At 44.6% G+C, this 18,165-nt stretch overlaps 1 protein-coding gene across 1 annotated transcript in view; it reads right to left on the bottom strand.

Moving 5' to 3' along the window:
- The window catches only part of LOC126412614 (leucine-rich repeat-containing protein 24-like), a 214,800-nt gene that overhangs the window by 82,867 nt on the left and 113,768 nt on the right, over positions 1-18,165 (bottom strand). The window contains exon 5 of the mRNA XM_050082281.1: positions 2,956-3,282. Within this exon, the coding sequence (XP_049938238.1) occupies positions 2,956-3,282 (327 nt within the window). The remainder of the gene's footprint in view (positions 1-2,955; positions 3,283-18,165) is intronic.

Raw genomic sequence — 18,165 nt, forward strand, 5'->3', positions numbered from 1 at the left:
CGCTTACTTCAACGTGGCGCCACCTCATGTTGTCTTGTTATAATGTTAACCTATGATGTGTCACTTCATGATAGAAATTTGCCAAGAACAGTACTTCTACTTATGGCATATATCGGTTAGAAAAATGGTACGTTATGACTTTGAATTTTAATTTGAGACATCTATATGCCGTAATTGATGTAACAATGTTTTACTGTCAGTTTTTTCGTTTGTTAAAGCAGGTGTTGTTAAGCCCTGTTACTTGTATTTGTTTTAGCATCGATGATGACTGATATCAGTCGATATCGATTTCCAAAAAGATAAATAAATTATGCTTCCACGACTGGTTTTGCTGCATTCTTTATAACTGTATATTCCACGGTCACTGCACAGAAAGAGAACCTTACGGAGCCCAACATTCAAAAATTAATTATATACCAGGTGTACCGGTATGAAATGAGCGTTAAGATACAAATGTGTCAATAGGGAAAATTTGTTGTGAACGAGCCTTAATTTTTTTTTATTTGGTTTGTATGACATCCGTCAAAGATATTTAGTATACATCAAGTCATGGAACAAACAACGTCATATGTTTTCATCATGTTAACAATATCGAATTTTATACCAGAAAGTGATGATTTGCGAAAAGCATTAATTTTTTTGTTTTTATTTGAAAAAAAAAAGTGCTGTAGAGTCGCATCGAATGCATGTCGAAGCATATGGTGATCGTGCTCTATCAGAGGCAACATGAAAAAGATGGTTTCACGGTTCACAAATAATGATTTTGATGTAACAAATGAAGAACGTGGAAGACAACCAAAAAAGCTCGAAGACGCCGAATTGCAAGCAAAATTGAATGAAGATGATACTGTCAGAAGCAAATGGCAGCAATGCTAAATGTGGCACAGCAAACTATTTCTGACCGTTTGAAAGCTATGGGAAAGATCCAGAAGTGTGGAAAATGGGTGCCACATGAATTGAATGAAAGACAGATGGAAAACCGAAAAAGCATTTGTATAATTTTTCTTCAAAGACATGAGATAAAATCAATTTTGCATAGAATTGTTACTGGCGATTGTAATTCTGTCAGAGACAGCAAAGGACTTGGAAGAGCAGTTGAATGGAATGGACAGTGTCTTGAAAGGAGGATATAAGATGAACATCAACAAAAGCAAAACAAGGATAATGGAATGTAGTCTAATTAAGTCGGGTGATGCTGAGGGAATTAGATTAGGAAATGAGGCACTTAAAGTAGTAAAGGAGTTTTGCTATTTGGGGAGCAAAATAACTGATGATGGTCGAAGTAGAGAGGATATAAAATGTAGGCTGGCAATGGCAAGGAAAGCGTTTCTGAAGAAGAGAAATTTGTTAACATCCAGTATTGATTTAAGTGTCAGGAAGTCATTTCTGAAAGTATTCGTATGGAGTGTAGCCATGTATGGAAGTGAAACATGGACGATAAATAGTTTGGACAAGAAGAGAATAGAAGCTTTCGAAATGTGGTGCTACAGAAGAATGCTGAAGTTTAGATGGGTAGATCACATAACTAATGAGGAAGTATTGAATAGGATTGGGGAGAAGAGAAGTTTGTGGCACAACTTGACCAGAAGAAGGGATCGGTTGGTAGGACATGTTCTGAGGCATCAAGGGATCACCAATTTAGTATTGGAGGGCAGCGTGGAGGGTAAAAATCGTAGAGGGAGACCAAGAGATGAATACACTAAGCAGATTCAGAAGGATGTAGGTTGCAGTAGGTACTGGGAGATGAAAAAGCTTGCACAGGATAGAGTAGCATGGAGAGCTGCATCAAACCAGTCTCAGGACTGAAGACCACAACAACAACAACATCATGTCTTTGAAGATAAATTTGACAAATGGTTTTTCGGTTTTCCATCTTTCATTCAATTCATGTGGCACCCATTTTCCACACTTCTGTATCTTTCCCGAAGCTTTCAAATGGTCAGAAACTGTTTGTTGTGCAACATTTAGCATTGCCGCCATTTGCTTCTGACTCAAAGTATCATCTTCATCCAATATTGCTTACAATTCGGCGTCTTCAAACTTCTTTGTTGGTCTTCCACGATCTTCATTTCTTACATCAAAATCATTAATTGTGAACCGTTGAAACCATCTTTTGCATGTTGCTTCTGATAGAGCATGATCACCATATGCCTCGACAAGCATTCGATGCGACTCTGCAGCACTTTTTTTTTTTTAAATGAAAACAAAAAGTTAATGCTTTCCGCAAATTGTTGTATTCCCTAACAGTTTATTGAACGTAAATTCTTCTGCAATACGATAGCTGGCTGTACAATAGATGTAGACGTCTGTCGATCTAGCGGGAGATTTGGTTCCTCTCGGTCGGCTGGTACTTCGATCGGCGGTGCAGTACAGCGGCTTCGGAGACTCTGCTATACCAGTTGCCATTAGGAGCGGACGAAGACTGGAAAGCCTTCGACCGGCCGGGCCTATGTAGTGAGCTGAAGCCAATAGAAACCCGGCGTAGGAATCCGTGGCCGGATATGTCGCGGCGACCTCTGCACGGAAAGGCTCCTATTAATCGACTGGAATCTTCGGCGTGTTTACCTGATGTCTTCGACTGTTTGGCTATTAGTTTGTTTCCCGCATAGCGTGGCCGTTATGCTGTACTGCCTGCAATTTAGGGGAACCCGATGGCAGACAGTACACAAATCACCACTTTCTGGTACAAAATTTGACATAGTTAACACGATGAAAACATATCATGTTGTTTGTTCCATGACTTGATGTATACTAAATATCTTTGACAGATGTCATACCAAAAAAAAAAAAAAAAAAAAAATTAAGGCTCGTTCGCAACAAATGTTCCCTACGACACATTTGTATCTTAACGCCCATTTCATACCCATACATCTGGTAATGGCCGACTTTGTTGCAGGACTGGTGGAGGAGAGGTGCCGCCGGCTGCACTAGGTGCTGTAATGAAGGCGCGCTCACCTGCTGCTCGAGCAGCTCCATGTCGGGTTGGGAGCCGGCGAGCCCCTCGCTGCAGGAGGGCCGCTCGGTGGTGGTGATGCTGGCGTCGAGCAGCTTCTTCTCCTGGTCGGTGAAACTGACGCTGCCCTTGAGGCCGGCGGAGCCCGGCTTGCGGCGCTTGTGGCGGCCGCGGTGGCGGTGGCGGCGGCCGCGCCCCGGCCGGCAGGCGGCGCACACGCTGCACGCGACGGCGAGGAGCGCGCCGCCCAGCGCCACGCCGCCGCCCGCCGCCACGCCCGCCCACACCAGCCAGCCGTCCGCCTTGCTCAGCGTCGTCGCCGTCACCACCTGCTGCAAAGGACACCGCACCCCGCCGGCGTTCACTGCCCTGCTCTCCTCTCGTCCAGATTACACTGAAGTAACAGAGGTGACGGGATACCTCCTAACTTCGAGTCGAACATCATTTCGCCTCACGTAGTGTAGCCACTCGACGTGGCTTTGACTCAACAAATCGTTGAAAGTCCCCTGTAGAAGTATTGAGCCATGCTACCTCTAAAGCTATGCGAAACTGCAAAAGTATTGCCGGTACACGATTTTGTGCACAGACTGAGTCTCGATTATGTTCCACAAATGTTCGATTCGATTCATGTTACGCGATCTGGGAGGCTAAATACACTGCTGGCCGTTAAAATTGATACACTAAAAAGAAATGCAGATGATAAACGAGTATTTCATTGGACAAATATATCACACAAGAACTGACATGTGATTCCTTTTTCACGCAGTTTGGGTGCATATTCCTGAGAAATCACGACCCAGAACAAACACCTCTGGCCGTCATAACGGCCTTGGTATGCCTGGGCATTGAGTCAAACAGAGCTTGGATGGCGTGTACACGTATAACAGCTCATGCAGCTTCAGCACGATGCCACAGTTCATCTAGACTAGTGATAACTGGCGTATTGTGACGAGTCAGTTGCTCGGCCACCATTGATCAGACGTTTTCAGTTGGTGAGACATCTGGAGAATGCGTTGGCCAGGGCAGCAGTCGAACATTTTCTGTATCCAGAAAGGCCTGTACTGGACCTGCAACATGCGGTCGTGCATTATCCTACTGAAATGTAGGGTTTCGTAGGGATAGAATGAAGGATAGAGCCACGGGTTGTAACACATCTGAAATGTAACGTGCACTGTTCAAAGTGCCGTCAATGCGAACAACAGGTGACCGAGACGTGTAATCAATGGCACCCCGTACCATCATCACGCCGGGTAAAACGCCAGCATGGCGATGACGAATACACGCTTACAATTGCGTTCACCGCGATGTCGCCAAACATGGATGCCACCATCATGGTGCTGGATTCATCCGAAAGAATGACGTTTTACCATTCGTGCACCCAGGTTCGTCGTTGAGTACACCATCGCAGGCGCTCCTGTCCGAGGGTAACCGCAGCCATGGTCTCCAAGCTGATAGTCCGTGCTGCTGCAAACGTCATCGAACTGCTCGTGCAGATGGTTGTTGTCTTGCAAACGACCCCATCTGTTGACTCAGGGATCGCGACGTGGCTGCACGATCCGTTACAGCCATGCGGATAAGATGCCTGTCATGTCGACTGCTAGTGATACGAGGCCGTTGGGATTCAGCATGGCGTTCCGTATTACCCTCTTGAACCTACCGATTCCATATTCTGCTAACAGTCATTGGATCTTGACCAACGAGAGTAGCAATGTCGCGATACTATAAACCGCAATCGCGGTGTTCTACAATCCGACCTTTATCAAAGTTGGAAACGTAGTTGTACGCATTTCTCCTCCTTACACGAAGCATCAGAACATCGTTTCACCAGGCAACGCCGGTCAACTGCTGTTTGTGTATGAGAAATCGGTTGGAAACTTTCCTCATGTCAGCACTTTGTAGGTGTCGACACAGGCGCCAACCATGTGTGAATGCCCTGAAAAGCTAATCATTTGCGTATCACAGCATCTTCCACCTGTCGATTAAATTTCGCGTCTGTAGCACGTCATCTTCGTGGTGTAACAATTTGATGGCAAGTAGTGTAATTCGCTTGTATTGCCCACAACGTTCTTTAAATCAATTGCGAACAACTGTGCGTATCACAGCATCTTATACCTGTCGATTAAATTTCGCGTCTGTAGCACGTCATCTTCGTGGTGTAACAATTTGGTGGCCAGTAGTGTAATTCGCTTGTATTGCCCAGAACGTTCTTCAAATCAATTGCGAACAACTGTGGCCCAGTGACTTGGCACATTGTTATTTGAGAACATGAAGTACATGAATAGCTGCAAATCGTCAACAAGTAGCCGAATGTAACCATACAATGATCGTTTCAGTTGGACCACAGGATCCAGTCTGTTCCATCTAAACACAGCCCACACCATTATGGAGCCACCAACCCGCACAGTGCCTAGTTGACTAATTGGTTCCTCGGATTCGTTGCGTGAGCGCCACACTCGAACCCTAACATCAGCTCCTTCAAACTGAAATCTGAACTCATCTGACCAGCAAAGGCACTCGCTTCTCTAGTCTCCTCCCACAGCCCATTAACGCCAAATTTCGCCTTACTTTTTAACGTTGACTTTCATCGTACGCTTCACATTGATTTCTGAGGTTATGTCTCGCAGTGTTGTTTGTGTGTTAGCACTAGCAACTCTACGCAAACGCCTCTGCTCTCGGTCGTGAAGCGAAGGCCGTCGGCCACTGCGTTGGTGAGAAGAATACCAGAAATTGTGCATTCTCGGCACTCACTCGACTCTGTGGATCTCGGAATACTGGATTCTCTAACGATTTCCGAAATGAAATGTCCCATACATCTGGCTCCAATTACCACGCCGCGTAAAAGTGTGTTAATTCCCGTCGTGCGGCCATAATCACATTGGAAACGTTCTCACCTGAGTCCAAATGACAGTCTCGCCAGTGCACTGTCCTTCTTTATTTTGGGTCGCGATACTAAAGCCACGTGTATATGTGCATGTCGGTATCCCATGACTTTTGTCACCTCATTCTAAGAGACTCGCTCCTGTCCCGAGAGCACAGCGATGAGTGGCCACCATTGCGGCCTATCCCCACCGTGCTATCCGAAAGGGCCGTGTGAATAAGACTGCTATACGGCAACCAGTGTAGAGAGTGTACCGTTGTTAACAGTGGTAATAGCGTGATAGTCGGTATGTATGCGACAGTATGTGTACGGAATATATTTTAAAATTCCGCTCATAGAAATGGCATTTTTCAGTGCTCCTAAGTAGGGTTTTACTGGTCATAAAAGGTAGGATCCTGTGTTTTGGGAAGCCCTTTGGTTACGGACCATTTGTATACCAACAGAAGCATCATGTTAGTGTCACTGTCATGCAGCACTGGATCAAACTATGAATATTACACATATCCTCCTCGTTAGGCGAATAGAGCAAATCGGTTGGTTCTTTTGGATTTCATGTAGTCGGTGGTGGACTTGATGGTAATTACGGAGACACCATTAGTTCATGTCCGGTTCCACGGAAAACCATTCAAAATTTTTTTACTATAGTCTAGCCGTCGCCAGCGAACCAAAACCAAACAGAGGATTCCAAGACGTCTATGAAAAGCAAACGGCTAAATTTTTGCAATATATTCCTATGATCCCAATATCGAACAACCTTGAATATTTTCTTGGTATCTCTAATCATTTCCAAGATACAGATGTTCAAAGTTACTCTATTTGTACACGTAAAATGCGAATGTAAAATTCGGTGCGAGGGGAAACGTAGTTCATAAAGTGTCACAGCACGGAGAAGTATGCTGTAAAGTGTCTCCGTTATCATCCGTGAACCCCACGTTGTAGTAGTATAGCATACGCAATTTTTTCTTTTTTTTTTTTTGCACATAAAATCACCTGTGGGACGTAGAACTAGTTTTGCGTTTACAGAAGGGAACCAAAGGGAAAGAGCTCCTGTCCAAGCACAAGAAATGCTAATATGTTTAAGTTTATGTAAAAGACTCTGACAGAAAATTGGGGTGCGAGCTGCATAATTCTACCTTCCTCAGTACCTTCAAAAATTTTTCCAAAAATTTTGGTATGGGGACGTATTCGTGCTTTCTGTGCTGAGAGAGTAGGAGACAGTGGCTGTGGGAAAGAGACGGAGAAGTAGTAAATACTAGAAGATAATAAACGGTAGCTGTGTTATAGAAAGAGCGAAGGAAACAATGACAGTGTGTGGGTGAGAGAGGGACATAGTGGCAGAGAAACATAGTTGACAGTGACAGAACAGAGCTAGGAAACAGTGGAGAAGACTTTACCAGATAGGGAGAAGGAATAAAGAGAAATAAAAAGTGGAAGTAGGTCAAAGCCAGTGATAACGACAGATAGAGTATACGGTAATGACAATGAGGAAGGTTGATATAATGGCAGTGATAAGAGAATGCAGCAACAGGAAGGAAGCAATGAGGTATTAGCGATAAGAGAGAGCAGGAGGAAAGCAGTAACAATGAGAGGAGACTGTAGTAGTAGCACAGAAGGAAGGGGACTGTAACACCGAAGACAATGTAAGAGGAACACCAAGAGGTAAGGGCAAGTTGGACTGAATGAGTGAGTGAGAAAGGGCAGTTGGAAGTGGATGTATAAGAGCGTCTTAAACCCATGGACTAATGTTTGTGAATGAGTGACATTTATGGAAGCTTGTAAGAATATGAGGTAACTGCATGTTAAAAAAAGCAAGCATATGTTCGCATGTCAAATTTTTGTCGATATTTTTAAAGGTGCTGAGGAAGGTAGAATGATGCAGATGGTACTTCACTTTTCAGTCGCAGTCTTTTAAACAAACAGGAACATATTCGCAGATTTTGTGCTTCGTTAGGAGCATTTTTCTATTGGTGTAAATAGAAGCAAAACGTTCCAGTAAACATAGCTCAGCAAAGAATTCGTTTAGGTGACACTCTGACGTCTCTGTGAAACATTATTATACTTGATACTGAAGTGCACCACCTAACAAAAAAACTTAAGCACGTGGAATGGGAGTACGAAAGGAAATGAAGTGAAACTTCTTCTTCTACAATTGACGACACGTGATTCTTGCGTTTACAAAGGCTCCACCCATCGAAATAATTATGAAAAATCTGTCTCAATTGCACAAACTACCTGGTGTTTACCTAGGTTTCAGCGTGGGTAACCACACTAAAACAGCTTGCCTAAATAAGCATAGTCAAAGGCTAAAATCAACACACACAGCGGCAAGACCCCATAAAAAAATTGCAAATACACTTTACATGTATACCAAGTCAATATTACTTAGCTCACTCTGTGTGTGCTGCCGCGCCCCAGCCACCGTACGATGGTTACAGGCTCTCATTGGTAGAAAAACGTTCTACAGTGACGTTACCAACATAGTGGTCTCTCGCTGAAACAAATGTTTTCGTTGCCAAGGTGACTATGTTGAGAAATAAATTTGTAGATGTGAAGAATAAAGTTGTGCAAAGCTAATAAAACTGTTTTATGTAAAAAGCTTTAAGATTTTTCATATAGAATCTCCGTAGGCATTTCAACTCGCTCTCGTGTAAGGGGCTGCAGTTCTAACCGTCAGACTCTCACAACATGGTCTGAGAGACCGAAACCGGTAAAGAAGCAACGTTATTTCTACAGTTCACGACTAAAAACGCAGTTCCTTAAGTATCTGCCGGATGTGGGAAATCAGGTCGCTAAAACATTATGGACGATCATGTTAAAAAGCAGTACGCCATGAACGAATAGAGGTAGCACGTTCATATTCACAGGATATGTACATTAGTATGTTTAGCAGAAATGATTAGCGTTTCAGTCACCTCGGTTCAGGACGTCTCCTGTTGCCAAGTAGGCAGAGTGCCCACCATGTGCCCTGATAAGTTGTTCCATGCGTGATGGCATCGGCGCGTATAAAGCGCGGAGAGTGTCCAGTGGTATATTCACTCATGCTGCAATCACCTGCTTACAACGTTCATCTGCGCCGGCCGGTGTGGCCGTGCGGTTCTAGGCGCTTCAGTCTGGAACCGCGTGACCGCTACGGTCGCAGGTTCGAATCCTGCCTCGGGCATGGATGGGTGTGACGTCCTTAGGTTAGTTAGGTTTAATTAGTTCTAAGTTCTGTGCGACTGATGACCTCAGAAGTTAAGTCCCATAGTGCTCAGAGCCATTGAACCATTTGAACAACGTTCATCTGTGGTGGTTGGGATTGGGTCACAACACTGCACCCATTGTTTCACCATGTCCTACACATTTTCTACTCGAGACAAGGCTGGTGATCTGGCGGGCCAGGGCAAAAGGCTAACACCCTGTGACACCAAGAAGGCACGTATTCTTGCAGCAACATGTCAATGTGCATTGTCTTGCTGTAAAATGCATCTGGCGTGCTTTGCAGAAGTCGTATGGCTACGAGTAGCAGGATGTCATTCACGCAGATCGCACTGGTCACAGTACCCTGGACGTGCACCAACTGTTATTTGTGGTTGTACGCAATAGCACTCCACACCATAAAGTCTTGAGTTGTTGTTGCATGCCTTGTGCGAGTGCAGTCACTGTGATGGCGCCCCCCTCCCCCCCCCCCCCCCCCCCCAACAGTCAACAGCGAGCCAAATGTGGCCATTATTTTCAAAAAAACGGAACCTGGATTCTACCGAAAACTCTATCTGATTCCATTCCTGCCCCAGTAACGTCGCTCCATACACCTTTGTCGTGGAGCATGTAACTGCGCATTCGTCAAAGAAAGGCAGGGAAGTGGACGACGATCACGTAACATATGCTATAATAAATGGCGACGGACTATCAGCTCCGATAGAGTATGATATCTTACACTGTTCCACTGTTCAACCTGAGCTGAAGAGGAAGCAGATCTGCCCTGTACTGCCATTCGGATGAGGTGTCGATCTTCTCGTGGGGGAGGTGGTCTGGGTGGTGCGACCTGAATCATCTCGTAGTGTTCTACGGTCTTACGTGAACCAATCTGCATACACCCGTTTTTCTGCACTTCCGAAACACTTCGTCCCACACGAGCAGCATTTTCCGCGATGGATGGGTCGCATTCTTTCCTGCCAATAATGCGCCCTCTTTCAAGCTCACTGATTTGACGGTACGGTTCCCGCAAACGTCTGAGAGGCATCCTGCACGTCTGCAATGGCACACTGATCCATTACCGTCGGTTTATAATGACAACGAGAGCCGCAGGCACATTTTAGTTGTAGGTGGTCTTGCCCCGCGATACCGACGTTGACCTTGTACTCGCACGTCGACATGGTTCAAATACTAATCATTTCTGCAGAACATACTCGTACTAATGGACATGTCCTCTGAATATGAATGTCCTAACTCTAATCTTTCTAGGTGTTCTGTTTCTTCCTGTACACGAGGGTATTGTCTACAAATGATGCCGCGGATAATTTGTACGCCTGCTGTATCGGGTTGTGGAAGAGAGCACAATTATGTACATGGAGGTGACATTGTCAGAAACGTATTGAGGAATACAAAGAGACTAGCGGAGACTCAGCGTTTGGGGCAAAGTCTGGCAGCTCTGTATGTCATTTTTACAGCGTAAACAGACCACAGAACTTGAAATTGCTCTACTACTCCACTCAATAGCTAGTGTTTCTTGTACGCTGTGATTTAGGTTGTAAAGGTCAATTAACTATAGCTGCGTTGAAGACAGACTCAGATTAATTGGAAGAATTGAGAGGACGTTTAATTCTCACACGAGGAAGGATAGAATCTAATCTTCTTTCCGACGAACATACACATACTTCTATTCACCGAAGACCCAGATAATAACCGGACAAGAGGTAAGATAAATGAAACATAACACATGTAAGACAGAGAAGCAGTTACTTCCATAATATACGCTACTGCCCATTAAAATTGCTACACCAAGAAGAAATGCAGATGATAAACGGGTATTCATTGGACAAATATGTTGTACTAGAACTGACATGTGATTACATTTTCACGCAATTTGGGTGGCATAGATCCTGAGGAATCAGTACCCAGAACAACCACCTCTGGCCGTAATAACGGCCTTGATACACATGGGTATTAAATCAAACAGAGCTTGGATGGCGTGTACAGGTACAGCGGCCCACGCAGCTTCAACGCGATACCACAGTTTATCAAGAGTAGTGACTGGCGAATTGTGGCAAGCCAGTTGCTCGGCCACTGTTGACCAGACGTTTTCAATTGGTGAGAGATCTGGAGAATGTGCTGACCAGGCCAGCAGTCGAACAATCCATGTATCCAGAAAGGCCCGTACAGGACCTGCAACATGCGGTCGTGCATTATCCTGCTGAAATGTAGGGTTTCGTAGAGATCGAATGAAGGGTAGAGCCACGGGTCGTAACACATCTGAAATTTAATGTCCACTGTTCAAAGTGCCGTCAATGCGAATAAGAGGTGACCGAGACGTGTAACCAATGGCACCCCATACCATCGCGCCGGGTGATACGCCAGTATGGCGATGACGAATACACGCTGACAATGTGCGTTCACCGCGGTGTCGCCAAACACGGATGTGACCATCACAATGCTGTAAACAGAACCTGGATTCATCAGAAAAAATGACATTTTGCCATTCGTGCACCCATCGCAGATGCTCCTGTCTGTGATGCTATGTCAAGCGTAACCGCAGCCATGGTCTCCGGGCTGATAGTCCATGCTGCTGCAAACGTCGTCGTACTGTTCGTGCAGATAGTTGTTGTCTTGCAAACGTCCCCATCTGTTGACTCAGGGATCGAGACGTGACTGCACGATGCGTTACAGCCATGCGGATAAGATGCCTGTCATCTCGACTGCTAGTGATACCAGGCCGTTGAGATCCAGCACGGCGTTCTGTATTACCCTCCTGAAACTACCGATTCCATATTCTGTAACAGTCATTGGATCTCGACCAATGCGAGCAGCAATGTCGCGATACGATAAACCGCAATAGCGGTGTTCTACAATCCGACCTTTATCAAAGTCGGAAACGTGACGGTAGGCATTCCTCCTCCTTACACGTGGCTTCAGAACAACGTTTCACCAGGCAGCTCCGGTCAACTGCTGTTTGTGTATGAGAAATCGGTTGGAAACTTGCCTCATGTCAGCACATTGAAGGTGTCACCACCGGCACCAACCTTGTGTGAATGCTCTGAAAAGCTAATCATTTGCGTATCACAGTACCTTCTTAATGTCGGTTAAATTTCGCGTCTGTAGCATGTCATCTTCGTGGTGTAGCAATTTTAACGGCCAGTATCGTATCTAGGAATATGTTTGCGGAGCGATATGAAGTGGAACGCAAACATAAAATTAATGTCGGCTAAGGCAGATGCCATACTGAGATTCAGTGGAAGAATCTTCAGGAAATGTTGTCAATCAATGAACGAAGTAACTTATAAGACACAAATTCGACCAATACTTCAATGCTTCAATATTACTCGACGGCCTGGGATCCGTAGCATGTAGGATGGCTAGAGGAAAGAGAGGAGATCCACAGAAGAGCAGCACGTTTCGGCACAGGTTCATTTAGTAAGCGTGAAAGCGTGACGGAGATGCCCAGCCAACTCAAGTGGCAGACGCTGTAAGAGACGCATTCTGCATCGCAGTGTGGTTTAACGTTAAAGTTCCGAGAACATACGCCCTTAGAATAGTCAACTAATACGTTGCTTCCTTCTAAGTACATCTCACTTACAGACCACGAAGAGAAAATTAGATTCGATCCCACAAGGAGGCTTACCAGCAATCTTCTTCAAGCGAACCCTTCACGATGGGCACAGTAAAAGCCGAAGTGACACTGGTACACAAAGTATCCTCCGCCACACACTGAAAGCTTGCCTGCAATTATAGATGTAGATGTACACGTGCAGAAAGACTGCAAGGACACAAAATTGTTCAACTTCTTGAGCATGTCATACGGTGTGCATATATAGGGGTAATATTAAGAAGCGATGTGAAAACCGACCACGTAATCTCGGTATTAGGGAAGGGAAGTAAAAGGCAGATTTGTTGCAAGGTTTCTGGGAAAATGCAGTGTATCTGCAAGTGAAGTGGCGTACAAAACGCTAGTGCAACTAGTTCTATAGTTCGAGCTTCTGGGGGGGGGGGGGGAGGGATAGGGGAGACGTTACTATAACCCTTAAGAAAGTGTAATAAAAATGCGTTGGAAACTTAAATGGTCAAATAGTACCGTTTTCCTTGGATGAAAGCAAACGTAGTACTTTCAAAATCTTGATGGATAATTTAGAGGGCCTGTGTTTGAACAACAGTAACCGTATACTTGTTGTAAGGCTAAGACATTGAGATCAGAGAGATTTGGGGGCTTATAGAATTATATAATTTTCTCTCGGTCATCCCGCGAATAGAGTACGACAGAACACCAATGATATTGGAACGAAGTACCCTCCACAATGCGCTGTACAGTGGATCGTGGCAGATATACGAGGGACATTGTATATTTAAAGAGACAAACTGATGTAAGAAAATCTTTGTATTTTTACAAATGAGACTTTTAATATTTTTCAACATAATCCCCTCAAATTCGTTCCATTGATGAACTAGTTCTTTACACCTATTGCAAAGAAGTCTTAGTTTTGTTATTTGAGATACTTTTCAACAAATTTTTTCACCATTTTCTACGTAGTTCCTTTTGAGTGCACCAAAGAAATTAAAATTCGAGGGCAACTGGGCGGTTTGAGTGCGAGCATTATCGTGTAGGGATATAACGCCTTTCTGCGAGAATGACGAAGTTTGCCCCTCATTGCTAGCTTTGCTTTGTTGGTCAATATGTCTGAGTAGTAGGCTCTCTTTGCTCCGCGCTGACTTCCAAATAATCACAAAAGGTTAACATGATTTTTCCCGCTGTTGCTTGCGCTATGAACTTTTTTCGAACAGGTGATCTGGTGTACTTCTATTCCATGCTTTGTCTTTTGGACTCTGCTGCAAAACGATGAACCCAAGTTGCATCATACGTTAAAATCTTATTTAGAAATGGACCACTTTCCTTTTCATTGCGTTTTTACAAGTTTGTACACACAATGAGTCTTGTCCCCCTATGTTGTTGCTTTAACTTTTTCGGAGCCAACCTTGCACTTATTTTTCTGTATCTGACCTCGTTAGTGATAGTGCAACAACAGCAGCGACTCTTTAAGCTAAATGTTCAAATAGCACAGCGGTCTTCACAAATAATGTCGTCAACGCTGGTTTCAAACGAAGGAGTTGACACATCAACCTGCCGGCGAGGATGCTGCTCTCTGTCAGTGAGGTTCGATAATTTTCGTACTGTTCTACTCACTTATAAGAATTTCCGACCAGCATTCAACTTTCACCATACTAAAAAATCACCCGAGGAAAGATTTCAGCCGGATATTTCACCTCTTGTTTTAAAAAAATGTCGGATCACAGAACGGTGTTCAGTTAACGCGGAAATTTCTAGTGGACACGTCGTCATTAACTGCAACATTGAGGTTTTAAATAATTTTTGAGCAGTTCTCAGGTCAACGCCGTGATGGCAACCTGAAATCATAAAAGTATGAAACTCGTACAAACTGTTCCGTTTCTACTTCAGTATGTCTCTTTAATCATCGAACGTAGCCGTATTTGTTGAACTGTGAGTCTTGTGATTTTCTGGAGGCGGATGCAGCCGCTGTGAGTACAGATTTGCGCGACAGGCGACAGAGTCGCTGGAATCGTGATAATTGCGGATCTGCGCTGAATAACTGCCAATTATCTAGTTCAGCTAACGTTCACTGACGCGGAAAACGAGGCTTGCGCTAATTAGTGGAATGAATTCTAATTAAAGAGTCACAGGTATGCTGCGAGCGCTGCGCCGCGCCCGCGGCTTGTTTCGTCAGGATATTTAGCACTCTGACCCTGTTGTTACAAGGCCTCCCACACAGAGGTGTGCTGCACGTGTTCGGCACAGTGAGGTAACAATTGAGGCGACAGGTACCGCCAGAGGCCAGCCAGCATAAACAGTTCGCTTATGGATGAATGTCAAGTAAATCGAACAGATATGGCGCCGTATATGTATCACATCACATTTTGAATAAGGTGAGTTAGCCTTATTACATACATTGACAGAAGAAAGTCGTAACCTCGGAAAACAATTAATGTAGAGTAATGAAATTTCGGGAATACATTTATCTAAATAACGTATTTACGTGATTAAGAAAGTAAAATCACAGGTTAGTGTAAGCACGAAATAAGCCGTTGCAAATGTGAATGGCTGGTACATTAATAATGTTGAACGCAAGCATGTAAAAGTGCATACTTGATGTTGTAGGTCCCGCATGTCAGTTCATGGGATGGAGTTCTATGCCTGTTGCACTTGGTCAGCCAATACAGAGACGGTTAATGCTGTCTGTGGATAACGCCGGAGTTGTCGTCCGATAATGTCCTGTCTGTGCTCCACTGCAGACAAATCTGGTGATCGAGCATATCATGGTAACATGTCGGCCCTCTCTAGAGCACGTTGCATTGCAACGATGGTATGTGGGTAAGCGTTACTCTCTTGGAAACTACCTTCTGAGATGCTTTTCATGAACGGCAGTCAGCACGAAAGGTCGAACCACCTTACTGACGTACTAATTTGTAGTCAGGATTCGTGGGATAATCACGAGAGAACTCATGCTGTCATACGAAAAGGCATCCCACGCCATAAATCCAGGTGTAGGTCCAGCGTGTCTAGCACGCAGACAGGATCCACATCTACATCCATACTCCGCAAGCCACCTGGTGTGTGGCCGAGGGTACTTTGAGCACCTCTATCGGTTCTCCCTTCTATTCCAGTCTCGCATCGTTCGTGGAAAGAAAGATCGTCGGTATGCCTCTGGTTGGACTCTAATCTCTCTGATTTAACCTCATGGTCTCTTCGCGAGATATACGTAGGAGGGAGCAATATACTGCTTGACTCCTCGGTGAAGGTATGTCCTCGAAACTTCAACATAAGCCCATACCGAGCTACTGAGCGTCTCTCTTGCAGAATTTTCCACTGGAGTTTATCTATCATCTCCGTAACGCTTTCGCGATTACTAAGTGATCCTGTAACGAAGCGCTCTGCTCTCCATTGGATGTTCTCTATCTCTTCTATCAACCCTATCTGGTACGGATCCCACACCAGTGAGCAGTATTCAAGCAGTGGGCGAACAAGTGTACTGTAACCTACTTCCTTTGTTTTCGGATTGCATTTACTTAGGTTTCTTCCAACGAATCTCAGTCTGGCACCTGCTTTACCGACGATTAATTTTATATGGTCATTCCATTTTAAATTACTCCTAATGCCTATTCCCAGATAATTTATGGAATTAAGTGGTTCCAGTTCCTGACCTGCTATATTGTAGCTAAATGATATGGGATCTTTCTTTCTATTTATTCGCAGCACATTACAGTTGTCGACATTGAGGTTATATTGCCATTCCTTGCACCACGCGTCAATTCGTTGCAGATCCTCCTGATTTTCAGTACAATTTTCCATTGTTACAGCCTCTCGATATACTACAACATAATCCGCAAAAAGTCTCAGTGCACTTCCGATGTTATCCACGAGGACATTTATATATGTTGTGAATAGCAACGGTCCTACGACACTCCCCTGTGGCACACCTGAAATCACTCTTACTTCAGCAGACTTCTCTCTCATTGAGAATGACATGCTGCGTTGTGTTATCTAGGAACTCTCCAATCTAATCACACAATTGGTCTGATAGTCCACATGCTCTTACTTTGTTCATTAAAGGACTGTGGGGAACTGTATCAAACTCCTTGCGGAAGTCAAGAAACACGGCATCTACCTGGGAACCCGTGTCTATGGCCCTCTGAGTCTTACGTGTTCCAAAATTCTACAACTGATCGACGTTAGAGATATAGGTCTACAGTTCTGCACATGTGTTCGACGTCCCTTCTTGAAAACGGGGATGGCCTGTGCCCTTTCCCAATCTTTTGGAACCCTACGCTCTTCTAGAGACCTACGGTACAACGCTGCAAGAAGGGGGGCAAGTTCCTTCGCGTACTCTGTGTAAAATCAAACTGGTATCCCATCACGTCCAGCGGCCTTTCCTCTTTTGAGCGGTTTTGTTTTTCTATTCCTATGTCATCTATTTCGATATGTACCATTCTGTCATCTGTGCTACCATCTAGAAAAGGAACTACAGTGCAGTCTTCCTCTGTGAAACAGCTTTGGAAAAAGATGGTTGCAAGCCCTCGATTGGTCTTCATCTAAGCAACACATGGCCATCTGCACCGCGGTAGAACCAGCTTTCGTCAGAGAACACAACAAACCTCTACCCTGTCCTCCAATGAGCTCTCGCTTGACACCACGAAGTCGCACATGGCGGTGGTTAGGCGTCAGTGGAAGGCATGCCATGGGGCGTCTGGCTCGGAGCTGTCTTTGAAGTGACCGATTTGTAACAGCTCTTGGTGTTACTGTGGTGCCAACAGTAGGTCAAATTGCCGCTGCAGATGCATTGCGATGCACCAGACCCACACACCGAACATGATAGTCTTCCCTCTCGGTAGTGCCACGTGGCCCTTCAGAGTCAGGTCTTCTTACATTCTGCTACCAAAACTCATTTGCAGTAGCCACATTCCTACCAAGTTTGTCTGCAGTATCTTGGAAGGAACAACCAGCTTCTCGTTGCCTTATTACACGACATCTTTCAAACTCAATGAGGATAATGGCGTCTTTGTCACCTTAAAGGCATTCTTGACTAATATCAACTCACCACATCCAGTCACAAAGGTAGCTAATATTCAGGACCGTTACAGCGTATATTTAAGACAATCCTGACTTCATCGTCATAGTGGTACTACTAGCGCCAACACTATGCGAATGAAGCGAAATTTGAATGGACATCGTCTTTCAGATTTAGAAACCCAGCTACCTACTTTCATTTATCTCGCACAGCTCCTTCTTGATGCTCAGTTTTCTTCTCTCAGTGTAGAGCTACAAAATAGTGATGATATACTGGGTAACAATTATTGAACTATATGAAAAAAACGTAAATTAGTTACAAACTACGGCGTGTACACACTTTATTCAACATGTAAGAGTTACTACAGATATTCTGATCTAGGATATGACATATTCGATATGCCTGCCATCCTTGGCGTGATGTGGCGCAGACAAATAGCGAAATTCTGCATGACCCGCTGAAGTGTCGGTACATCGATGCTATCGATGACAACCTCAATGCCTGTTTTCAGATCAGTTATGGTTGTGGGGTTATTGCTGTACACCTTGCCTTTAATGTAGCCCCAC

The sequence above is a fragment of the Schistocerca serialis genome, chromosome 7 (assembly GCF_023864345.2).
Source record: "Schistocerca serialis cubense isolate TAMUIC-IGC-003099 chromosome 7, iqSchSeri2.2, whole genome shotgun sequence".
NCBI classification, from domain to species: Eukaryota; Metazoa; Arthropoda; class Insecta; order Orthoptera; family Acrididae; genus Schistocerca; species Schistocerca serialis.